Source organism: Hylobates moloch, unplaced genomic scaffold (genome assembly GCF_009828535.3).
Source record: "Hylobates moloch isolate HMO894 unplaced genomic scaffold, HMol_V3 SCAFFOLD_6, whole genome shotgun sequence".
Taxonomy (NCBI): Eukaryota; Metazoa; Chordata; class Mammalia; order Primates; family Hylobatidae; genus Hylobates; species Hylobates moloch.
The window spans coordinates 74,816,687-74,843,551 of NW_026652281.1; the positions used below are offsets into that span (position 1 = coordinate 74,816,687).

A 26,865-nucleotide genomic window follows, 5' to 3' on the forward strand; every position below is an offset into this window, starting at 1 on the left:
GATTTTTCTGGGTTTGGCCATGAACTGTACTGGTTAAACCACATATTCCTGTCCTTTACATATAAGAACACACATCTGACATCACTTTCTAGAATTAATGGGCCCGTAATAAAAATCAAAGTAAATTGAACCTATATAGTAGTTAATGAGTACACAGCTTCTCTTTCAGCAGTGAACAAATGTTCTAAGGTTCTGGGATTGGGAAGAGAGAATGTACAGGAAAGGAATAATAAACTGCTTAAATAAAGGGTTAACAACACACCTGGATACTTAGCTAAAGAGAAGAGAGATTTGTGTTTCCGCTCATTTAACATATCAAAGGTGTGCTATAAAAATGATAATTAAAACAATGTTTCTATAAATACTAACTTTAAAAATACTCACAAATCTCTTGTCTCCTTGTCCCACTCGACTACTAATTTCACATGAGCGGTGCCACCTGGTCCACAAGATTTTAATGCCCTATAGAACCAGGGAAGTGGAGAGGGAAGGCACATATTATTTTCTAAACAAATGATTTTACTTAATGTGATTATGTCCTACCCGAAATCATAATGTGATTAATGAAAATCTTCATCATAGTTCCCCATCAGAAAAAAGTTTTCAGCAAGACCACTATAACCACTGATTTAATAACTACAGTACAACTAAACTGAAAAACCCTTAAATTAAAAAGCCCAATACAGTATTAATAATAAAGAGGTTGGAAGAAATTTAGTGCCATGTTATAAGGTTGATGATCACTCTCAGATAGTCATTACGACCTTCCCAACTTCCTGCCCAATTTTTCACCCACCCAAACAGACACTGGACGGTAGTCCCCTGGGAACAAAGTCACCCCGTGCACCTTTCTACCTCTCCACCAACATGCCACGCCTGCTCTAGACTGCACCCTTCTTCCTCCTTCCTCCAAAGATACCCCCCTCCCAAGTTCACTGGCTTCTTGCCATCTCCTGAGAAACCCAGAACTCAGTTAATATTACCCATCTCATCTCGTTTATGTTGTGCAATATTTTGGATTGTTGTCTACTAACTCTCATCTCTAAACTCAAACAGTGAGCTTTCAAGCAGGACCATGTTGTATGCTTTTTTAGAATCCTGAATTACAGGCACTACAATATTTGTTGAAAAAATCATTATAATAATTTTTATTATAAAAAATGTGAGTTTTCATATGTATATTATATATTCATAGACACATGGTGTGTACATATGTATATTATTTTATTAATACAATAGAGTATTATAAATATAACAGATTTAGACAGCACAGAGGTAGCAGAGTAGAGTGACTAATTCTATGGGGCAGGTTGCCAGGGGGTGGGAGGAGGAAGAGTATAAAAAAGGGCTTAAAGGAAAGGAATTACGGACAGAGGAAACCACACATGCAAAGCATGCGTATAAAATAGTATTGCCTGTTCAAACAATCATCTGTACTTTAATGCTGCTGAAAGTTTGGGATAGTGGGGAGAGGAAGAGCAAGGCCTGACAAAAGTGAAGTAAGCAGAATTCAAACTGTGAAGAACTTCTTACATTGTGGAACACGGGCTTTATCTTTTAGGCCACAAGTTGCCATATAATGGTTTTAAGGAAGAATGTGGACTGATTAGAATGTTACTTTACAAAACTTCATTCCTGGTGACTATGAAAGTGTAACTTATCTGCAGTCGTAGGACATACGTTAATTTGCTTTCCTAACGCAAGTCCTCCAGGGCTTTTCTTATTTCAACAGAGATCATCAAACATATACCCAAGCACGAATCAAAAGTAAAATAAGTACTTAATTTCGAAATGAGCCTAAAGAACCCTGCACATTTATGTGGAAATTATATCAGACATCACTTGAAATCACACATGAACATATGTGAGATTGTAAAAGGTCATTTAAAAAAAAAATTTTTTTTACCTTTCTACCGTTGGGTGGCACAAGGGCTGCTCCTCCTGGGGCAGCAAGTATGTTATTCCAACAACACTGACGACACGCAAGCTGAATGGACACACCTGCATCAGATGTTAGATGAGAATTAAGCCAAATTTTTCTTCAAGGGCATCTGTTTCACAGTGGCGTTTCCAAAACAGATTAGAGTTACAGTAAACTGTTTATTCTGCAAAATGCTTCTCCATAAGATTCTATAAGGTTGTTGAGCCACTCTAATACACTTTAAATATTATTTACCCAAATGCGATTTACATATCAAATATGTTACGCAAGACAAGTAACACATTGCCTTTACTAAACATCAGCTTAATGGTCTTCCATGGATACCTTAACATAGTAATAATTTTTAAAATATACAGATAGACATTCTACTAAATCTTTTCCAAGCTGATCATGTACTAAACGTTATTAGATAAATATTATAAAGGAATATGCAGCAGTTCAAGGAAAACCTTGCAGTGGCTAGCTCTTTCACAAAATGAGGGATAAATTCTCAGTCCTGGAAATCCAAACACAAGAAACTCAAATTTCATTGTAATGATTGTTTCTTCACTGAGTACCCCATTCTATGCTGGAATATCGAAATGCTTACAAACCTGAATGCAAACCGTGGGCCTCAAGAAATACTTCATCTTCTCCAAGATTTCCTTCTGCAGAAGGTCCCAAGCTATTGTCTTCTCTAAGTGTAGCACAAAAGGCAGTCCAAATCTAACACACATCAACAATGTAATCACCTTAAAGTACGGTAATTCCTTTAACACTGTTATCTTTTGTTCTTGATCTCTTAAAACAGAATCACAATATAATTGGCTTTAGGACAGTTCTCAAAATAAAACGAACAGGAAATTTAATAGTAACTCTTCATAAGGAGATGAACAGCTTGGATTTCTAAATGAAATTTAATAGCCAATACACCAAAATGGCTTCTAGGGGAGTATGGTACTAGGACAGCAGGTGGCAACCGGGCATGATCAGTGAAGATGGAGAGCACAGAGGGTGGGAGTGGACATGAGCCTGACAAACAGCACAGGTCGAACTCATAAGGGGTTGGGTGACAGAGGACTAGATAGGGCTGGAAGGTCTCACAGACAGGCAGCCACATTCTCAAGTCTCTGACAACAAGGGAGGCACTGGCAAGCAAGTGACAGTGAAAGTCAGCTCCAGAGCTATGTCCCACAGAGTCCAAGCAGTACTGTGGTTCTTGGCCTCAGCTGCACAGACCGAAGACCAAAATCGCCAGAGGAGCTTTAGAAAATAATGATGTCCAAGTCCAGCACCCAGAGATTCTGATGAAATCAGTCTGGAATGTGATCTGAGCACTGAGATGTTTTTAGGGCCTCCCTGCGTGGTTCTAATATGCAGCCAATGTTAAGGACCACTATCCTAGCCTCAACTCTCATCTATGCCCAGTCATTCAAACCTGAATTCCCTGAATGTGTCCTACTCTCACACATCCATGTCTTTTTGTCAGGGAACTCCCTCTGCTTGGAATACCCTCCCCACCCTTCTGAGTCTAGGCTGTCTCCTACTCACTCATGTGAAGACCCAGTGGAGGTATTCTTTTCCAGGAGGCACCCTGTTGACTTGTTCCCTGTGTATACTGTGCTATAAACAATGCCTGCTTATTTTTCTGCCTCCACCAATAGGCTGTGAGTTATTTGATAGCAAGCACTGTGATTTATTTATCTTAGTAGCGCAAACAGACAGTGTCTAGAAAATAGAAGATGAATGAATGAATGAACAAATGATCTAACAGATTAACTCTGACTCAGGCCCAGAGGGAAGTAGAGGTGCTAAGATCACCAAGAAACCAGTTTCCAACAACTATCAAACTGTTTGCTCGTAGTGGTGTTAACAGTGAACTGATCTTCCTAAAAACTACTGTGATGTGAAATGAGTTACAAGCACATGTAAATCACCCAATCATATTTTTTTAAAATAATGACTTCACTCTTTGAGAGACTAACATCATGAAGGGAATTCCAAAGCTTCTTTACTTCATTCCTTCTGTGCCTGACACACACCAAGCTCCTCCTAGTCTTGTGTGCATGTACCAGGTGTTCTCTCTGCATGGGATCCTTTCCCCTCATGTTCACACAGCACACTGGGGCTCAGCTTGGCTGCGGCCTCTTCAGGGACGCTTTCCCTGACCTCCCTGCCTAATGTAGTCTTGCCAGCCTCCCACCATCACACTCTATCATTCTAGTCTGTTTTAGTGCCTTCGACATGGTACGGACTGTCTGAAGTTAAAGACGTCTGCTTGTTCATAGTCGGTCTGTCCTAGCTAGGATGGAAGCTCCATGAGGACACAGACCCTGTCTGTCTTGTTCCCTGCTGAATCCCCAGTGTTTAGAACCGTGCCCAACACACTGTAAACAGTAAATACCTGTCAATCAATAGCATAAATATGCATATCAACACATTTTACATTTATGTTATTTACTATGCAGGGAACTTACTTCAAAGCAAAATTTTCAAAGGCTAACATAATGGCTATTCTAACAAATGTTAAGAAACACTGAGTCCTTTCTCCTTGAAACATATCTGTCTCTTGTTAAAACCCAGGTTACGTTCCTACTGTGACATAGTTACTTTAAAAGATAGTCTAAAACACCCATACACTCTTACAGAGGGCATTAGACAAATTTGAGAGAGATTTCTGACTCCCAAATTTCTGACTTACAAACCTGAATGAATGTGTGGTGCCATTTGCCAAGATGGGAAATACTGGAGAGCTAGTTTTAAAAGGAAAGAAAATTTGGACATATTTCAATTCAACTTGGGACATAACACATAAGTTCAATTTGGGACAGAAGACTGAGCGACATGCACCATCCAAGTAGACATGTTAAGAATTAAAAAAATAAAAATAAAAAAGCTGTCAGGAAAGCAGCTGGAAATGGGTCTAGAGCCCCAAGAGAAGCCTGAACTGAAAATACACGTATGAAATCGGACTTTAAAAACTAGATTTCTGGCCAGATGCAGTGGCTCACGCCTATAATCCCAGCACTTTGGGAGGCCAAGGTGGGCGGATCGTCTGAGGTCAGGAGTTTGAGACCAGCCTAACCAAATGAGGTTTAGTAGAAACCTCATTTCTACCAAAAATACAAAAAATCCGCTGGGTGTGGTGGCTGGCGCCTATAATCCCAGCTACTCAGAAGGCTGAGGCAACAGAATCGCTTGAACCTGGGAGGCGGAGGTTGCAGTGAACTAAGATCGCGCAACTACATTCCAGCCTGGGCAACAGAGCGAGACTCCGTATCAAAACAACAACAACAACAACAACAACAACAGAAAACCCAGATTCCTAATTTTACTCTCCCCCGACCAACCCCTCAAATCAGGTCAACTTGTACATGTATTCTTTCTAAGTATCAGAATCAAAAATTAACTACTAAAAGTAAGAACTTTTTGCCCATGCTTTTTAAAATGTTTGAAAATACTGAACTTCTACAGTCTAGGTACTTACTGGAAAATAATCTGGTTCTCACCTTTTCCCTTGTTGCCCAGTGCAGGCTCGGTTACACACCAACAGGACAATCTTGTCGCTGCCTGCTCTTGAGGTGGGCGAATCCATTTTCCCTTGCTTTGCTGCTGTTTGTGTAGGAGAAGACAGTCTATGATAATCTAAGCCAAATTTCAAGTGGTTTAGGTTGTTGTTTAAATGAATTCCTGAAATAGAATAAAAACAACTCATTTTATCTCTTCAAAATTATTTTTATTCACTCATTATGAAGAAATTTACCCAACAGAGAAAATTTTTTTAATGTCATTATGTAAATTAAACTGCAATCAAAAAAAGAAACATCCTACTTGGATTACTCATCTAGCCGTTAGAGAATTTCTTTAGCATCCATTATTATTTCCTTCAAACTAGCCTTACCTATCTTAAAAACTGAAAATTAAAACTGCTCTTCAGTGAATGTTAGATACAGTTTTAGAAGTGCATGTGTGCTGAGATGATTCACCAAGAAAATTTAGTGAGGTCATGCAACCAGTAATCAAACAAATTTTTAAAAAATAAAGACGAGAATATGTGGAATGTTCTTCAATATTCAATAGCAGTTTCTTCTCCCTGATTAAAGAGCCAGACTTATAAGAAATAAAAGGTAAATTACATACTACACCTACTAGACTCAGAGCCATCAGGAGAATCTTCCAACTTGGAATACCGTCTACTAGACTGGATCAATCCACATTAAAGTTAACAAAAATATATATTTGACAGACACAGTACTGATCCTCCCAAATGCCCCAAAGCAGAGCTCCCTGTCAATCAAAGTACCCAGCAACTCAGCACCCAGCACAACCCCAATAAATGCCTGACTACCTGTTCATTCCTTTAATCCTTTGGAAGTACAGCCTAGGGAAATGACACCCCAGCTGGAGAATAGAAGAAACCCCTCCTAATACCACCATAAATAACACCACCACCAGAAAGAGAATAAAATACAAATGGCCTACACAAAAGTATTTATAGCAGAATGCTGGCAATAACCTCAATACTCAGCAATCTAAGACTCACTGAACCTATTAAGATACCTCAACATTATAACAATTTAAAATGACAAGCACATAGTTAATGCCAGTATAAATTCCAGATAGAGTTTTAAAAAACAACACATACAAACCAGAAATAAGAAAAAAGCTGAATCTTTGTCATGCCACTAGAGGGAAGAAAACTTTTTAAGCTTAAACACCATAAAGAAATCACAAAAGGAACAGGAGTAGATCTTACTTCCTAACCATTTTAAACTCTGGTATGAGAAAATAAAAATAATAGATATCTGAAGTTGAGAAAATAAACTTGTTCCCGAGGTTCTTGGCAGAGGTAAGGGTGGGAAGACCTGTTCTCCTAGAATTGATGAGGACTCCTGATGAGATAAGGGGATGCCACATTGTCAACTGCACAGAAATCAAGCTCTGTGTTCAAACTGTGGACCCATTTACTGCCAGCTGTGTGAGCTGGGAGTGGTTACTTCATCTCCAAGTCTCAGCTTCCTCACAGGTAACGTGGGGAAAGCAGTAGCCTCATTATGTATTGAACAAAACATCTGTTAAGGCCTTAAGATAGAGGCTAACACGCACTCAATAAGGCAGTCTCTGGCTAGAATACAATAACCTTTGGATTCACCAAATTCACTTATAAATAGAAGCTCAGTGTTAACCCTAAGCAACTGGGGTGGGAACAGGATTTTGAGAAACTTTCAGTTGAACAAACATTACCTGGGCTCTTGCTGCATATTAAGAACTATACTGCACTGCTGGGTACAGCAAGATAACGCAAAATGTGGCCCCAGCTCCAGAGAACTTCACAGTGTGGTGGGAAGGACAGAGAAGAAAACAAATCATTTCCACATAACATGCTGGTGTGAGAGATTAACAGAAGTTACCCGCCCAGAAGAGCAGGAGTTCGCCAGCCAGCCTGCAGGTAAAGGGAGTGAGGAAAGGCTCTCTGGACAAGATAACTTAGGTATTTTTTACTGTAATGCAATAAAATTAGAAACAATCCAAACAAAAACACATACAGGCAAATGTAACAACTGGAAAAGAAAGACAAACAAGCACCTGGGTCAAAGAAGAATAAGTGAAATAATAGACTATCTAGAAAATATTGTAAATATGAGTAGACCAGAGAAAACTGAATTGTAAGCTGGCATTGGAGAAAGCTGGCCAACCCAATATACAGGATCACCAAAAGAATCAGAAACTGGAGGCGCCAGAGGCCTCTGGAAGTAGAAGGTGAAGTAAAAGAGGAATTAAAATAAGGACTTTCAACAAGAGCACCAAGACCATTCAATGAGAACAGTACAATCTCTTCATCGAATGGTGCTGGGACAAGTATTATATTTACTTGCCCCAGAATGGAGTTTGGTCCCCACCTCATACAATTTATAAAAATTAACTTAAAATGTATCAACAACCTAAATATAAGAGCTAAAACTACAAAACTCAGAAGAAAACACAAGAGTAAATCTTTATGACCTTGAATGTGGTGACGGATTCTTAGATATGACAACAAAATTATGAGCAACAAAAGAAAAAACAGACTTCATCAAAATGAAGAACTTTTGTGTATCAAAGAACACTATCAAGAAAGAGAAAAAACCCAGAGAATGGAATAAAATACTTGCAAGTCATATATCCCATAAGGGTCTGGTATTATACATCCTTACAAAGAATTCTTACAACTCAACAAAAACAACTCAACAAAAAGATAATGCAATTTAAAATGGGAAAAAGACTTGAATAGACATTTCTCCAAAGAGAATATATAAATGGCCAAACAAGCACATGACAAGATGTTCATCATCATTTACTATTAGAGAAATGCAAGTCAAAACCTCAATGAAGTAACACTTCACATTCACCAGGATGGCTAAAATCAAAAAGATGAAAAATAAACGTTGGCAAAGATGTGGAGAAATTAGAACTCTCATCTATTGCTGGTGGAAATGTAAAATGATCCAGCTCCTGTGGAAAACTGGCAATTCCCCAAGAAGATAACCATAGAATTATGATATGATCCATCAATTCCACTCCTAGGTATATACCCAAAAGAACTGAAAACAGATATTCAAACAAATACTCGTACACAAATGCTCATAGTAGGACTATTCATAATAGACAAAAGGTAGGAAAAAAAAATGCCCATCAATAGATTAATGGATAAACAAAATGTGGTACATGCACATGTATGCATGGAATAACGTTCAGCCATTAAAAAGGAATGAAGTGGATCCGTTCCAAGATGGCCGAACAGGAACAGCTCTGGTCTGCAGTTCCCAGCATGATCGACGCAGAAGATGGGTGATTTCTGCATTTCCAACTGAGGTACCTGGTTCATCTCATTGGGAGGTTGGACAGTGGGTGCCGCCCACGGAGGGTGAGCTGAAGCAGGGTGGGGTGTTGCCTCACCAGGGAAGCTCAAGAGGTCAGGGGATTTCCCTTTCCTAGCCAAGGGAAGCTGTGACAGACTCTACCTGGAAAAATGGGACACTTCTGCCCAAATACTGCGCTTTTCCCAAGGTCTCAGCAACCAGCAGACAAAGAGATTCTCTCCCGTGCCTGGCTCGGTGGGTCCCACGCCCACGGAGCCTTGCTTACTGCTAGCGCAGCAGTCTGAGAAGGAACTGTGAGGCGGCAGCCTGGCTGGGGGAGGGGCATCCACCATTGCTGAGGCTTCAGTAGTTAACAAAGCGGCCAGGAAACGCGAACTGGGCAGAGCCCCCCCCACAGCTCAGCAAGGCCTGCTGCTTCTACAGACTCCACCTCTGTGGGCAGGGCATAGCTGAACAAAAGGCAGCAGACAGCTTCTGACAGCTCTGAAGAGAGCAGTGGTTCTCCCAGCACGGCATCTGAGCTCTGAAAATGGACAGACTGCCTCCTCAAGTGGGTCCCTGACTCCCATGTAGCCTAACTGGGAGACACCTCCCAGAAGGAGCCAACAGACACCTCATACAGGCGGGTGCCCGTCTGGGACGAAGCTTCCAGAGGAAGGATCAGGCAGCAATATTTGCTGTTCTGCAGCCTCCACTGGTGATACCCAGGCAAACAGGGTCTGGAGTGGAACTCCAGCAAACTTCAACAGACCTGCAGCTGAGGGACCTGATCGTTAGAAGGAAAACTAACAAACAGAAAGGAATAGCACCAACATCAACAAAAAGGACATCTACACCAAAATCTGTAGGTCATCAACATCAAAGATCAACAGTAAATAAAACTACAAAGACGGGGAGAAACCAGAGCAGAAAGGCTGAAAATTCTAAAAACCAGAGCACCTCCTCTCCTCCAAAGGATTGCAGCTCCTCACCAGCAATGGAAGAAAGCTGGATGGAGAATGACTTTGATGAGTTGACAGAAGTAGGCTTCAGAAGGTTGGTTCTCTGAGCTAAAGAAGCATGTTCAAACCCATCGCAAGGAAGCTAAAAACCTTGAAAAAAAGGTTAGACGAATGGCTAACTAGAATAAACAGTGAAGAGAAGAGCTTAAATGACCTGATGGAGCTGAAAACCATGGCATGAGAACTTTGTGATGCATGCACAAGCTTCAATAGCCAATTCGATCAAGTGGAAGAAAGGGTATCAGTGACTGAAGATCAAATTAATGAAATAAAGCGAGAACACAAGGTTAGAGAAAAAAGAGTAAAAAGAAATGAACAAAGCTTCCAAGAAATATGGGGCTATGTGAAAAGACCAAATCTATGTTTGACTGCTGTACCTGAAAGCAATGGGAAGAATGGAACCAAGTTGGAAAACACTCTTCAGGATATTATCCAGGAGAACTTCCCTAACCTAGCAAGGCAGGCCAACATTCAAATTCAGGAAATACAGAGAACACCACAAAGATACTCCTCGAGAAGAGCAACCCCAAGACACATAATTGTCAGAATCACCAAGGTTGAAATGAAGGAAAAAAGTTAAGGGCAGCCAGAGTGAAAGGTCAGGTTACCCACAAAGGGAAGCCCATCAGACTAACAGCAGATCTCTCAGCAGAAACCCTACAAGCCAGAAGAGAGTGGGGCCAATATTCAACATTCTTAAAGAAAAGAATTTTCAACCCAAAATTTATATCCAGCCAAACTAAGCTTCATAAGTGAAAGAGAAATAAAATCCTTTACAGACAAGCAAATGCTGAGAGATTTTGTCACCACCAGGCCTGCCTTACAAGAGCTCCTGAAGGAAGCACTAAACATGGAAAGGAACAACTGGTACCAGCCACTGCAAAAACATGCCAAATTGTAAAGACCATCAATGCTAGGAAGAAACTGCATCAATTAACGGGGAGAATAACCAACTAACATCATAATAACGGGATCAAATTCACACACAACAATATTAACCTTAAATGTAAATGGGCTAAATGCCCCAATTAAAAGACAGACTGGCAAATTGGATAGAGTCAAGACCCATCAGTGTGCTGTATTCAGGAGACCCATCTCATGTGCAGAGACACACATAGGCTCAAAATAAAGGATAGAAGAAGATCTACCAAGCAAATGGAAAGCAAAAAAAGCAGGGGTTGCAATCCTAGTCTCTCATAAAACAGACTTTAAACCAACAAAGATCAAAAGAGAAAAAGAAGGCCATTACATAATGGTATAGGGATCAATTCAACAAGAGGAGCTAACTATCCTAAATATACATGCACCCAATACAAGAGCACCCAGATTCATAAGGCAAGTCCTTAGAGACCTACAAAGAGACTTAGACTCCCACACAATAATGGGAGACTTTAACATCCCACTGTCAATATTAGATCAACAAGACAGAAGGTTAACAAGGATATCCAGGACTTGAACTCACCTCTGCACCAAGCAGACCTAATAGACATCTACATAACTCTCCACCCCAAATCAACAGAATATACATTCTTCTCAGCACCATATCGCACTTATTCTAAAACTGACCACATAATTGGAAGTAAAGCACTCCTCAGCAACTGTAAAAGAACAGAAACCACAACAAACTGTCTCTCAGACCACCGTGCAATCAAATTAGAACTCAGGATTAAGAAACTCACTCAAAACTGTACAACTACATGGAAACTGAAGAACCTGCTCCTGAATGACTACTGGGTAAATAACAAAATGAAGGCAGACATAAAGATGTTCTTTGAAATCAATGAGAACAAAGACACAATGTACCAGAATCTCTGGGACACATTTAAAGCAGTGTGTAGAGGGAAATTTATAGCACTAAATGCCCACAAGAGAAAGCAGGAAAGATTTAAAATCAACACCCTAACATCACAATTAAAAGAACTAGAGAAGCAAGAGCAAACACATTCAAAAGCTAGCAGAAGGCAAGAAATAACTAAGATCAGAGCAGAACTGAAGGAGATAGAGATATAAAAAACCCTTCAAAAAAATAAATGAATCTAGGAGCTGGTTTTTTGAAAAGATCAACAAAATTGATAGACCGCTAGCTAGACTAATAAAGAAAAAAAGAGAGAAGAATCAAATAGACGCAATAAAAATGATAAAGGGGATATCACCACTGATCCCACAGAAATACAAACTACCATCAGAGAATACTATAAACACCTCTACACAAATACACTAGAAAATCTAGAAGAAATGGATAAACTCCTGGACACATACACCCTCCCAAGACTAAACCAGGCAGTTGAATCTCTGAATAGACTAATAACAGGCTCTGAAATTGAGGCAATAATTAATAGCCTACCAACCAAAAAGAGTCCAGGACCAGACGGATTCACAGCCAAATTCTAGGAGCTGGTACCATTCCTTCTGAAACTATTCCAATCAATAGAAAAAGAGAGAATCCTCCCTAACTCATTTTATGAGACCAGCATCATCCTGATACCAAAGCCTGGCAGAGACACAGCAAATAAAAGAATTTTAGACCAATATCTCTGATGAACATCGATGCAAAAATCCTCAATAAAATACTGGCAAACCGAATCCAGCAGCACATCAAAAACCTTATCCACCATGATCAAGTGGGCTTCATCCCTGGGATGCAAGGCTGGTTCAACATATGCAAATCAATAAACGTAATCCATCACATAAACAGAACCAATGACAAAAACCATATGATTATCGCAATAGATGCAGAAAAGGCCTTCAACAAAATTCAACAGCCTTTCATGCTAAAAACTCTCAATAAACTAGGTATTGATGGAACGTATATCAAAATAGTAAGAGCTATTTATGACAAACCCACAGCCAATATCATACTGAATGGGCAAAACATGGAAGCATTCCCTTTGAAAACTGGCACAAGACAAGGATGCCCTCTCTCACCACTCCTATTAAATATAGTGTTGGAAGTTCTGGCCAGGGCAATCAGTCAAGAGAAAGAAATAAAGGGTATTCAATTAGGAAAAGAGGAAGTCAAATTGTCCCTGTTTGCAGATGACGTGATTGTATATTTAGAAAACCCCATCGTCTCAGCCCAAAATCTCCTTAAGCTGATAAGCAACTTCAGCAAAGTCTCAGGATACAAAATCAATGTACAAAAATCACAAGCATTCCTATACACCAATAACAGACAAACAGAGAGCCAAATCATGAGTGAACTCCCATTCACAATTGCTTCAAAGAGAATAAAATACTTAGGAATCCAACTTACAAGGGATGTGAAGGACCTCTTCAAGGAGAACTACAAACCACTGCTCAATGAAATAAAAGAGGACACAAACAAATGGAAGAACATTCCATGCTCATGGATAGGAAGAATCAATATCGTGAAAATGGCCATACTGCCCAGGGTAATTTATAGATTCCATGCCATCCCCATCAAGCTACCAATGACTTTCTTCACAGAATTGGAAAAAACTACTTTAAAATTCATATGGAACCAAAAAAGAGCCCGCATTGCCAAGACAATCCTAAGCAAAAAGAACAAAGCTGGAGGCATCACGCTACCTAACTTCAAACTATACTACAAGGCTACAGTAACCAAAACAGCATGGTACTGGTACCAAAACAGAGATATAGATCAATGGAACAGAACAGAGGCCTCAGAAGTAACACCACACATCTACAACCATCTGATCTTTGACAAACCTGACAAAAACAAGAAATGGGGAAAGGATTCCCTATTTAATAAATGGTGCTGGGAAAACTGGCTAGCCATATGTAGAAAGCTGAAACTGGATCTCTTCCTTACACCTCATACAAAAATTAATTCAAGGTGGATTAAAGACTTAAATCTTAGACCTAGAACCATAAAAACACTAGAAGAAAACCTAGGCAATATCTTTAGGGACATAGGCATAAGCAAGGACTTCATGACTAAAACACCAAAAGCAAAGGCAACAAAAGCCAAAATAGATAAACGGGATCTAATTAAACTAAAGAGCTTCTGCACAGCAAAAGAAACTACCATCAGAGTGAACAGGCAACCTACAGAATGGGAGAAAATTTCTGCAATCTACCCATTTGACAAAGGGCTAATATCCAGAATCTACAAAGAACTCAAACAAATTTACAAGAAAAAAACAACCCCATCAATAAGTGGGCAAAGGACACTTCTCAAAAGAAAACATTTATGCAGCCAACAGACACATGAAAAAATGCTCATCATCACTGGTCATCAGAGAAATGCAAATCAAAACCACAATGAGATACCACCTCATGCCAATTAGAATGGCAATCATCAAAAAGTCAGGAAACAACAGATGCTGGAGAGTATGTGGAGAAATAGGAATGCTTTCACACTGTTGGTGGGAGTGTAAATTAGTTCAACCATTGTGGAAGACAGTGTCACAATTCCTCAAGGATCTAGAACTAGAATTACCATTTGACCCAGCAATCCCATTACTGGTATATACCCAAAGGATTATATATCATGCTCTAAAAAGACACATGCACATGCACATAAAAAATTAACTCAAAACAGTTCAAAAAACTGTAATATAAGAGCTAAAACTATAAAACTCTTAAAAGAAATTATGGGGTAAATCTTTATGACTTTGGATTTGATAAAGTGTCAGATATGACAACAAAAGCACAAGCAACAAAAAAAAAAATAGATAAACTGGACTTCAACAAAACTAAGAACTTTTGTGTTTCAAAGGACATTAGCAGGTAGTTAAAAGACCACCCACAGAATGGGAGAAAATATTTGCAAATCATATAACTGATAAGGGTCTAGAGTTCAGCATATGTGAAAATTCCTAAAACTCAACAACAAAAAGCAAACAACGCAGTTTTAAAATGGGCAAAATATTTGAATAGACATTTTTCCAAATATGATATATAAATGGCCAACAAGCACAAGAAAAGATGCTCAACATCATGTCAGTCACAAACACAAATCAAAACCATAATGAGATACCACTTCATACCCACTACAATGGCTAAAATTAAAGAGTCAGATAATAATCAAGTGTTGGCAAGGATGTAGAGAAACTGGAACCCTCAAACACTGCTGATAAAAATGTAACATGGTGCAGCCACTTTGGAAAACAGTCTGTAAGTTCCTCCAAATGATTAAACGTAGAGTTACCACACAACCCAGCAGTTCTATTCCCAGGTATGAAGAGAAACGAAAACATAAGTCCACACAAAAACTTGTGTGGAATGTTCACAGGAGCATTATTCATATTAGCCAGAAGGTGGAAACAACCCAAATATTCATTAACAATGAATAAACAAAATGTGATCTATTCAAACAATAAAATATTATTTGGCCATAAAAAGGAATTAAGTATGATATATGCTACAACATGAATGAATCTTGAAAACATCACACTAAGTAAAGCCAGTCACAAAATACCATATATTTTATGATTCCATTTATATGGAAGTCTAGACTAGGGAAATCTGTAGAAACAGAAAGTAGAATAGTGGGCTGGGTGTGGTGGCTCATGCCTGTAATCCCAGCACTTTGGGAGGCTGAGGCAGGTGGATCACTTGAGGTCAGGAGTTCGAGACCAGCCTGGCCAACATGGTGAAACCCCATCTCTACTAAAAATATAAAAATTAGCCAGGTGTGGTGACATGCGCCTGTGATCCCAGCTACTCAGGAGGCTAAGGTTGCAGTGAGACAAGATTGTGCCACTGCACTCCAGCCTGAGTGACAAAGCAAGACTCTGTCTCAAAAAGAAAAAAAGAGAGAAAGTAGAATAGTGACTGCTTAGAGCTTGGCAGGATGGGGAGACTGCAAGGTACCTTGGGGAGACAAAGTAGGAGCTAATGAGAATAGAAGCTGGAGAAGTGAATCCTCAGCACAGCAAATGGTAGGGAACATGGAAAAGCACATGGCATGTCTGAGAAACAAAGAGTAACCTGAAAGAGAAGACCCGAAGAAGGAGAGGAAATGGAGTAAAGAGACTGGAAAGAAAGGCAAGGACCAAATCATGGCGGGGGAGGAGGGGGTTATGCTCCTTCCAAGGTGTTTAGATTTGATCTGAGAAAAGGGGAACCACTGGTAAATCAATAGCATGTAACATGATCAGAACTGTGTATGAGAATAAGTCTGTGGAGAAATAACTAGACAGGAGAAAGCTCAGTGGTAAAGATAAAAACTTACTGGAAAAGCTCAGCTGGGACTGGCCTGAACTACGTCAGTGGCAGTAGAATAAAGGGGGAAAATGCAGTGTGTGTCAACAGCTCTATGAGAATTTTGAAGGAGAAGTTATCAAGCTTGGATCCAGTTTGAGTAAAGAGGAGGATAGCAGTGCCATTATTTCTAGAAAAAATGCAGAAGCAACCAATCTAAGAAAGAAAGGCTAAGGGTAAGATGCCTGTAGGATTTCTAAGTAGAAATTCCAGTAGGGAGGTGGAAGTCAAGGAATGGAACTGGAATCAAAAGAAAAGTGGAGGCTGGGGGGGAATTCAGTTAAAAAAATCAAGGTGTGGAAAATCCTGGTAAGAGCGGCAGTTCTCACTTTAGCTTGCATCACGATCACTAAAGGGCTTGTTTACCAGAGTTTCTCCTTTACTAGGTGTGGAGTAAGGATCAAGAATTTGCATTTCTAACCAGTTCCCAAGTAATACTGATGCATTAATAACCACCAGGGTACAGCAAAAGAAGAGGAGCTCTAGGAGGAACCCTGAAGAATGCTGTGGCCAGGAGCAAAGTCTGAGTTGCTTGTTAACTCTTAAAATCAGAATAACCCCGTAACTCCAGGCACAGTGGGGAGACAAGCTAAGTTCCAAATCACAGCCCAAACCGCAGTAAGAGGAACAATACTGTCCAGGGCTTTACTTCATTTTGCTGCCTATCAGTGACGAGTTACATGCAAATTTCTTAAAAGCAGGTACCAAGAAAACATTCTATAGCAAAAATATTAGAATCTTAAGAGCTGATAGCAAAATTTAAAAAAAAGAACAAAAAACCTATGGCATAGTATATCTTCCTGAATGTCATGATAAGATGCCAAAAAGGCTACTTAAAGGAGGTCACAGTCAGTCCTGAATCTCAATAAGAGGTTTTCCCAACTAAACTATGGATATATCTTTGCCTAAAACAGTAAAAGCTGCCTTCTTCTACAAAAAATATTACTATAAGATGTTTACCATTATACCATCATAAAAAAATTATGTGTATTTTACAATTTTAAAAAAATGTATATTGTTATATAACAGACAACTAAAAGGGTAGACTATAGTTAAACCTGCAAACCCAGGTGGTATTATGGAAACAGGAGCTCACTTACCTCTTTGACTGAGAATTCCTTCAGGCCTAAATATTTCGGGAGTCTCAAAGGCAAAAATGCAGTCGCTTTCATGGACTGTTTCCAGATCGTCTGTATCACAAAAGGAACGATGGAACCCATCATAGTACATTTCTGTTAATACAATCTAAAAATAGGAAAAATGTAAACAGTTGGGTAACTGGAAATTTGATACTAATTGATCTCCCAATTCTATGAACTTCTCCAGACCATCAGGACTGGCAGTGGTCTGAGAGAGCTCTGAAACATCTCGCAGAGCCCACTTTATTTGCCTTTAATGAGAGAATCCTGGAAGCACAGTAGCCTCTGTAATTATATAACAATATACAGTCACCCCTCCGTATCTGTGGGTGCTACATCTGTGGATTCAACCAACTGCAGATCAAAAATATTCAGAAGAAAAAAAAAGGATGATTGAATGTATACTGAACAGAGAGTCTTTTTTTCTTGTCATTATTCCCTAAACAACATAGCATAACAACTATTTACATAACATTTACACTGTATTAAATATTATAAGCTATCTGGAGATGATTTAAAGTATATTGGAGGTACAACTATTATGTATCCATAAAATAAAAAGTAAAAATAAATAAAGTATACAGAATGATATGCTTAGGTTCTATGCAAATACTGTGCCATGTTATAAAAGGGATTAAAGCACTGTGGATTTTGGTATCCTAGTGCAAGGGTTCCTACAACCAATCCCATGGACACTGAGGGACACCTGTACTCTGATGCAGAACTCTATGACTCTAACTCCAGAGTTTCTCTAAGTTCTAGTGTAGAAGAGAACCAGGAGATCATAATGTCTAACCTCCGTTTCACTGAAAGAAGAGAAGCCAAGAGACTTGACTAAAGTTCTACAACGATTCAGCCTCATGTCGAGGACAGAATCCACATCTGACTCTGAGGCTTTCTCCCATATCATTTCATTTTCTATTTTTCAAGCCTAAACCATGGATATTTGTATTGAAAAAAAAAAAAATCAACTCAAATGTCCAAAAATACTAACTAGTTAGATGTAGTATAGCCTTACTGGAATTATAAAGCTACTAAAAAGAATAAACTATATATATTTGCACTAACATGCAAAAGTCTAAGTAAATACAAAGCAAGGTAAAAATAATATGTGTAAATGATTCTACTTATATAAAATAACGTATATATGCATGGAAAAAATCTAAATGAATACTATATAACATAGTATTAAAGTTAGTAACCCTTAGCATTAAGATACCTAGTATGAGACACTTCCTCTTTCGGTTATATTTCTGAAATGGTTATTTTACAATAAAACAGAAAAACAGGACAGGCATGGTGGCTCAAGCCTGTAATCCCAGCACTTTGGGAGGCCAAGACAGAAGGACTGCTTGAGGCCAGGAGTTCAAGACCAGCCTGGGCAACATGCCAAAACCTCGTCTGTATGAAAAATACAAAAATCAGCTGGGTGTGGTGGCATGCGCCTACAGTCCCCACTACTTGGGAAGCTGAGGTGGGAGGACTGCTTGAGCCCACAAGGTTGAGGCTGCAGTGAGACATGATTGCACTAATGCACTCCAGCCTGGGCAAGAGTAAGACCCTGTCTCAATCAATCCATACGTACATACATACATACAAACAAACAAACAAAACAGAAAAACAAAAGATGGAGAGGAGAACACTGGAGACATTTAAAGACTTCATTATATGCTCAGCCGCGCTGTCTAGTGAAAAAGCACGGGATTGGGCATGCAGGTTCCAGTCCGGCCTGTCACCAACCAGCCCTGCAAACCTGAACAAGTCACATGGCTTTTCTGAGCCTCTTTCAAATAAGGGAGTTGGACTGGACCCCTGAGGTCCCCTCTACCAGCACTAACATTCTGCAAATCTACCAGGTAAAAGGGGTTGGTGGTATATTCCACAAATAGTCCAGCAAAAATATTCCTGGCACATTTTCCTTCTAACGAATTTAATGACCATGTTGTTTTTCTGCCGGTGAACATGCAAGTAAAATTCACTCTCTTCAGCAAACTGAGATCAACAGCAAACTTGTAATTATTTCACCAATTTAAACCACATGCAAAAGGAGCCAAACAGTGCTAGAAGCTCTAAAGATGCAACCAGATTTGCCCTGGACACCACCGAAGCCTCGCTCCCTCCCTTTCTGCCTTTCCCTCATCCTGAAGGGAAGAAAGAGCCAATGGGCTTTTCAGAGTAGGAAAGAATATGAACATTTTATCAATATGCCAGTACTTGGCCTGCAAAAATATGAGATATTTGCCATATTAGGGCAACACTGCTGGCTGTATTTGTTTTACTGTGGTAACTTCTCAAATGAGGCCACATGAGGCCAAAGTACAAAACACCTTTATTATTCCAGGGATTACATAGTAGCTTCCAGAAGCTACTATCTAGGGAAAGCAATTTAGCTACTGAGTCATCTTTCCTTAATAAATCTTAAATAAGGAATGTTTTTCCAAATAAAATAATAATAGTAAATTGAGTAAAAGCTATATGCAAAAACATGTCAAGTCCAAACAGGTCAAAAGTATTTTTGGTCAATTTCAACATAACTGCTTATCAAACATTTACCCAAAAAGGGATGCGGCATGGGCACAACTTTCCTTTCTCTTCTCTAAACAAGAGACTCTGATCCAGCCATAATGAGAAAACAAAACGTACGGAGCATCTATTACATACAGAACACTGTACTAGCAAGATATCCACTCATATCACCACAATGGGAAGGGGTTTTCCAGAGTCACTGCTCAAGTTTTCAAAGCCTCTTTGACTATCAAACACTGCGAGGACGCTCCACTGCCCACGTACACATCCACACGAATGATTTAAGAAGGGTTAAGTAATTATACCTTATGAACAAAGCTACAAGAAGGTCTTGGTGTAAAGTCACAGCTTCTTTTAAAATTATATACACAATTAAATGAAACATGAAAAGTTTCTCTATACATTTTAGTCTTTGGGGTCTTGATTTTTTTCCCTCAACTCTAAATGCAACTGGTTTTAAATCTCTATCTAACCATACTTGACCAAGAACTATAAAAAATTCTAAGAGAACAGAAAGCAATACTTTTGTGGCTCATGTGTACCTGGTCTTAGCAGACTTATTACCTGATCAGTGGGGATCTTTGTTTCCATAGACACTGCTTCCCGAAGTCTGGCAACAGTCCCAGACAGAGGTACGGCCACACCAATCCTCATGCAGTGAGAACATTTCCCTTGATACACTACCGTGACATAGAGAGGCCTGTACAGATCAAAGTCAGATCTTCTCATTAGTCACTTATTTCAACTAAAATATAGAAGATGCAAAATAAACCTGAGCTGAAATCAACAAAAAACTAAAGCTAACCCACACTGTTACTCGGAAGCCCAAATGGAAAAATTTCACTTGGCTCTAAGCAGAACTATCAAACAATCATCAATATCTTTGGAAAAGGCAATCTTCATAAAATGAACATTCTATGAAGTGAACAAAAATATATCTACACTTGATTCTGTGCTTTGTATTTTCTTTAGAACAGCATAACTCCTGGAAATGTTGAGAAATTGTTCAAAATAAAGCAACTAAGAAACAAGAAATGTAAAGTTAGGTCTCTAGAGAATCCTGAAGTCACTCAGCAGCCCTCCCCCTCCCCCGATACTGTGTGGATGACAAACCTGGCCAGACTACACAGCCCCTGCTTGCCTCATGTGCCTGTTCACCCTGCAAACTCAGGAGGGCATTTATTCTTGTAAGGTTGTAGCAATGACTGTATTCAATCCCATTATTAATCCCATTACCTGTCTAAATAAGTAAGACAACCTAATAGAAGCCTACAGAGGAAAAGGAATACAGTAAGAAAATACAGTCTTCATTTTACTAAATCCATTCTTACCTTGTGTGGGGTAGAGGAATAGGCAAAGAAATGCAAAGGAAAGGATCAAAAGTGTTGCTCTGTTTCTGACAATGAGGACACGTCAAAGAAGATCTTCAAAACAAAAAGGTAAGATGCTTGACATTAAAATCACCCAGAACGATGTCAGGTAAACAAAATAAGTAGGAACATCTGATTTGCTCATACCTGTATTGGGCTTGAAAGAGTTCTTGTACAAAAGTGCTACAGACAGGAAAAGATGGTCCCTCAGGCATCATATCAGTCTCTGACGGTGGCTAAAAAAAAAAAGAAAATACAATTTCACAGACTAGAAAGACCAATTCTTGGTTGAAGATGAAGCTAGAGAATCACAAATGACCTTGACTTCCTTCACAAGCTATGCATCAGGTGCAGATCCTTCAGTGACGGGCACCTGCTAAAGGAGCCAGAACACAGCAGGTAGGATGTGGGTCGCGTGGACTCATCCCCTCACACAGACTCTCCCAGCGATCGTCTCTGCACGGCACTCAGCCGGGCAGCTCCCCTTCCCCAGGATGCTCCAGTTTCCCTCCAATTCTCAAAGCCCCCATCCCAATCTCCTCTAAGAAGTAATCCCCAACCACTTTAAAAGTACTAATACTGGCCGGGCGCAGTGGCTCATGCCTGTAATCCCAACACTTTGAGAGGCCGGGGTGGATCACTTGAGGTCGGGAGTTCAAGACCAGCCTGACCAACATGGAGAAACCCCATCTCTACTAAAAATATAAAATTAGCCAGCTGTGGTGGCGCATGCTTGTAATCCCAGCTACTCCGGAGGCTGAGGCAGGAGAATCACTTGAACCCAGTTAGCAGAGGTTGTGGTGAGCCGAGACTGTGCCATTGCACTCCAGCCTGGGCAACAAAAGCGAAAGTCCATCTCAAAAAAAAAAAAAAAAGTACTAATGCTTCCCATGCCTAAATTTCCTAGTACCTATTAACTGTGCTGTGTATGTTGGTGCCTAATCACACTCTACTTCATGTTGTATTTAACTTTTCATGTCCCTCCACCTAACAACTAGTTACTGAGCACCTGCTACCACATGCAGAGAGCACTGTACAGAACATTAGGATACAAAGATAGTAAGACCCAGTGCCTGACCTTGAGGATGTCTCAATTTGGTGGGAGAGTCAGCCACACGCATATAGTCATATGACAGAATAGAGTGTTCAGGCACAAAAGGACCTTGAATCAGAATAATTTAACAACTTACCAAACTTAGAAATTTAAAATTTGAAGTACAGAGCAGAATTACCAAAAACTTTAAAAGCTGCCCAAGGGAAGCAACTCTTTAGTCTAAATTTTTTCCATTATATGTCATTTTATCCATATTTGTAAGACTACATGTATAAAATTAAGAATTAATCACTATGTTTCTCAATAAGACATTCTGGGGCTCCTATGGTCAAATCCAATCCCAACAGCAGAGAAAATCCATACGTTTCCTTTATGATTGTGTATTCATTCCAGTGAACTACAGAGTATGTGTCTTACTAGAATAAAAAACAAACATATTCTGCTTTAAAAACAGTTTAGTGAAATGGAATCACTTTTTTTAATCTGAAGCTCATCATACATGCAAATGTTTCCCCTCTCATTAGACTATAAATTCCTTGAGGACAACAGCTCTTGTATCTTACACTGCCAGCACAGTAGTAAACAAAAGGAAATGTCCTTTAAGTAGCCATTGAATCTTATACTCACCCAGAGCTTAGTCAATTTCACTGTATTAACTCAATGCAACAAGTCCTCAGTAGAAGAATCTACATGCTCTCATGGCTAGCTAACTGCCCTAGGGGAGCATGCGTCCTTACCTTCAGAGGAGGCTGGCCGCTCTGCTTCACTGAATGGTTGAGGTCTTCATGAACTCGGTCCAAAAGCCACAGCAGAAACTCCTGCGCATCATGCTGGGAATTTCCCCGGTACTGCAGTGCATTCTTTGACACAATAGTCTATGCAGGTAAATAAATCAGCATGAACAGCTGTGAGTTCCTGGCTTTAAAGAAAAACTATTTATTCATAATCCCAAAAGGGATGCAAGATCTCAAGGGTGTTAGAGAGTACTTCCCAGAAGGAGTGCAAAGTAAAAACAGATGCCAGTGTAAAAACCTCACCCCTAGAAACATGTGCCAGAACCCTTAATACACTTAATCCAGCAATCCTTCTTTTAGGAGTATATCTAAAGAAATCATCAGAACAGCCTGTCAAGACTTCTAAGAAAATATTAATCAGGGTTTATAAAAGCAAATAATTGGTAATAACTCAGACATCTTAAAAAAGAGAATTGGTTAAGAGTAGGAGGAGATGAAACAGTAAAGACAAATTATGATACAACTACATGACATCCTTAAGAAATACTATATTAAGTGAAAAAAGGTTATAAATAAATAGTGTGAAATGTGAATGTATTCTTGTAAAAATCGTTTGTGGGGGGTGTAGACATATTCATACAAAGAAAAAGTTCTAAAATAACACATACCTACATATTAAGTATTATCTCTGGGTGATAGAATAACAGATGCTTTTTTTCCTTCTCACTTTTCGTATTTTCTACAATGAACACATGTTACATAATAAAGCAGTTAAAAGTTTTGTTTCAAACTTTACAAGATTGATTTACATTGCTTTTGCTAAAATGCTAAACTTTTATTATGTAAGATACATAACAGCTTCAAGATTCATCACTCATCAACAAAGATTTAATAAGTGTCTAAGATACTAAGAGCCTAGTGAGGGGGAAAGGGAGAAAGTCCACACTTACAGTGTAGCTAATGGGATGATGGTGGTGATGGATGCCAAGTTTCTCATAGAGAGGGAAGTTACAGATAAGCAAGGAGGGAAGGCAATGAATCAGCTGAAGTCGGTATAAACTCCTATTTCGCTTAATATAGAGATGAACAGATAAATAATTACAGATATTTATATAAACTTGGGTTAATATCCATGTATCTGTACACTGAAAGGCAAAGAAGTAGTGACACCCCAGTAACAACGTGCACATCCAGTGCCCATATCTTGGTTTCTAAGACCATTTTCCAATATAAAACTAGGGCTCCTTGGAGAAATGGCTGATTCGAGGACATTGGGACAGGCGACATGTCAAAGGGACACAGGAACCAATCTAAAAGAACTCCCAACAGCCAAAGCTGGAACAATCTGATCAACAGAAAAAACAATATTGGGTTATAACCCAAAGTATAAAAAAGTATAAATTGATATAATTAAATGACTGAATGAATAAATGATGGAGAAGAGACAAATCTTCCTTACAGAGGAATTCCAAATAATTTATATCAATAATCCCCCCTCCAGGAGGTAGAGCTTACCACTCCTACACCTTCAGTGTGGCTTGTGATAGTGACTTACTTCCAAAGACAGGAGAATGGAAAGAGGAGTAGAAAGTAACTTATAGTTACTAACACAGTAACTAACACTGCTTCAGAGAGCTGGGCAAGTTTGACATCATCAGTGGTAAGTCACGTTGCTAGCATGTGCACTTGATATGTGATGAAAATAACCGTTTACCTCTGGCCTTCCTCCCAAAAACCCATGGCCTCAGTCTAATCATAAGGAAAACATCAGACAAAACCCAAACTGAGGGGAAAAAAAAAAAAAAAAAGTACTAATGCTTCCCATGCCTAAATTCCCTAGTACCTATTAACTGTGCTGTGTATGTTGGTGCCTAATCACACTCTACTTCATGTTGTATTTAACTTTTCATGTCCATCCGCCTAACAACTAGTTACTGAGCACCTGCTACCACATGCAGAGAGCACTGTACAGAACATTAGGATACAAAGATAATAAGACCCAGTGCCTGACCTTGAGGATGTCTCAATTTGGTGGGAGAGTCAGCCACACGCATATAGTCATATGACAGAATAGAGTGTTCAGGCACACATTCTGCCAAAAAAAAAAAAAAAAATGTGACTGGTGCTTCTCAAAACTATCAAGGTCATCAAGGATAAGGAAAGTCTGAGACACAATCGCAGACCAGAAGAGACTAAGATGGACGACTAAATGTAATGTGTTATCCCATGGGAGCCTGAAACAGAAAAAAGGTGCAAGAGAATAACTGAGGAAACCTGAATAAAGTATCAAATTTAATCAACAGTAATGTACCAATGTTAGCTTCTTAGTTATAACAAATGCACTACAGTGACATAGGATATTAACAGAAGGGAAACTGAGTATGGGCTTTGTGGAAACTCTATGCCACCTTTGCCACTTTTCTGTAAATCTAAAACTATCCTAAAAGTTTATTTAAATACGAATATATTTACAAACTTTCTATAAATGTAAATATGGCAGTTGTGTATATGCGTATCACAGGAAATGAATAGAGGCTAATTAAGAAGTAGGAGGACAGTGGTGGTAACTAATAGACAAGAAACCCTTCCGGGAGATGTCATTTGAGCTGGGCCTTGAAGATAAAGAGGCAGGGATTCAAGACTGAGGAAGCAACATGCACAAACACACAAAGGTACAATATGACACCTTCAAGGAAGACAAACAAGGTAGAAATAGGCCTGAAATTCCAGGTCTATTAGACAGAATGGGAGAAGATCAAACAGTAAACAGATTAGGCAGAGTCGGAGGAGATGAAACAGTAAAGTCAGAGGCCAGCTCAGGAAAGATTCTAAACGCCACTCAAACACGGCACAGGGAGCCGTAAATGAACTGGTAAATTAAGATCATGGGCTCTGGAGCATACAGCCTGAGTTCAGATCCCTGTTGCCCCACTTCCTATTTGTGAGGCCTGGGTCTACTCTCCTCCAAAGTAAAATGGATAATAATGACTCAGTGTGATGAATAGATTTTGAGAATGCATGCCAAACATTTCACTTGTAAATGAGATATAACCAGCACTCAAATTTTAGCCATATTATGTATGGGAGTAAAGAACAATCAGGGGGCCAGGTGCAGTGGCTCACACCTGTAATCCCAGCACTTTGGGAGGCCAAGGTGGGTGGATCACGAGGTCAGGAGATCAAGACCATCCTGGCTAACGTGGTGAAACCCCGTCTCTACTAAAAATACAAAAAATTAGCCAGGCATGGTGGTGGGCACCTGTAGTCCTAGTGACTTGGGAGGCTGAGGCAGGAGAATGGCGTGAACACAGGAGGCGGAGCTTGCAGTGAGCCAAGATCGTGCCACTGCACTCCAGCCTGGATGACAGTGAGCCTCCGTCTCGAAAAAATAAATAAATAAAAAAGAGAGAAAGCAGGGGAGGTAACTGCACAATGGGAGAGCAGTTAGGAAACAAACTAAAGAGGCAAGAAATAACGACAGTCTAAGCTAAAGCAGTGAGGACAGAATGGGAAGGCAGATTTGGGAGAGATTTAGGAACTTGAGTGGTAGAATCAATAGGATTTGTGACCTAATGAACGTGGAGAGGGAGGAAGGAGGCATTAATGTCATTCAGGTGTCTTACCTAGATGAGCAACTGGTAGTATCCTGCATCAAGACAGAAAATAAAAAAGGAGGAAGTCCAGGAAAGAGTTCCCAGAATGAGTCCCCCCTTTCAAATCCATTGTAGCTAAAGTTCTACGGAAGCTCTGAATGGAAGTTATCTCATAAACAACTGAAAAATACGGATCTGTGGGCTCACTGCAGGAGTCTGTGCTAAGGACGAAAATTTGGAATTCAACAGATGGGTGGTGGTAGAAACCTCAACTAAGGCTGAGAGTGCCCAGACATCATCTATGAGAGATCGAGCCAGAGGACAGAATGCAGAGGTAACCTATATTTAGGTGGGGGGCTCAAAGAAGCTCAAGAAAAAAACCATCAAAGATGTAGTGAGAAAATCAGGAGAATGGTGTCCAAGAGTCACATGAAGACAGTTTCATGAAGAAAAGGGTGATCAAACAGTGTGAAATGTT

The 26,865-nt window shown here is 39.6% G+C and overlaps 1 protein-coding gene across 8 annotated transcripts in view; it reads right to left on the minus strand.

The window, feature by feature from the left end:
• USP31 (ubiquitin specific peptidase 31) overlaps positions 1 to 26,865 on the minus strand; it is an 85,463-nt gene that overhangs the window by 19,805 nt on the left and 38,793 nt on the right. For 4 of the 8 annotated variants that reach the window (XM_058440823.1, XM_058440820.1, XM_058440822.1 and 1 more), the window contains 9 exons: positions 22,798 to 22,935; positions 21,154 to 21,242; positions 20,968 to 21,060; positions 20,201 to 20,336; positions 17,072 to 17,216; positions 5,431 to 5,611; positions 2,536 to 2,722; positions 1,907 to 2,001; positions 385 to 462 (listed from right to left, as the gene is read on the minus strand). In XM_058440823.1, coding sequence (XP_058296806.1) covers positions 385 to 462; positions 1,907 to 2,001; positions 2,536 to 2,722; positions 5,431 to 5,611; positions 17,072 to 17,216; positions 20,201 to 20,336; positions 20,968 to 21,060; positions 21,154 to 21,224 — 986 coding nt within the window. In that variant the 5' untranslated portion in view covers positions 21,225 to 21,242; positions 22,798 to 22,935. Of the gene's footprint in view, positions 1 to 384; positions 463 to 1,906; positions 2,002 to 2,535; positions 2,723 to 5,430; positions 5,612 to 17,071; positions 17,217 to 20,200; positions 20,337 to 20,967; positions 21,061 to 21,153; positions 21,243 to 22,797; positions 22,936 to 23,462; positions 24,274 to 24,805; positions 25,178 to 26,865 lie in introns of those variants that run through there. The other 4 variants (XM_058440825.1, XM_058440821.1, XM_058440824.1 and 1 more) reach the window with 4 other exon arrangements.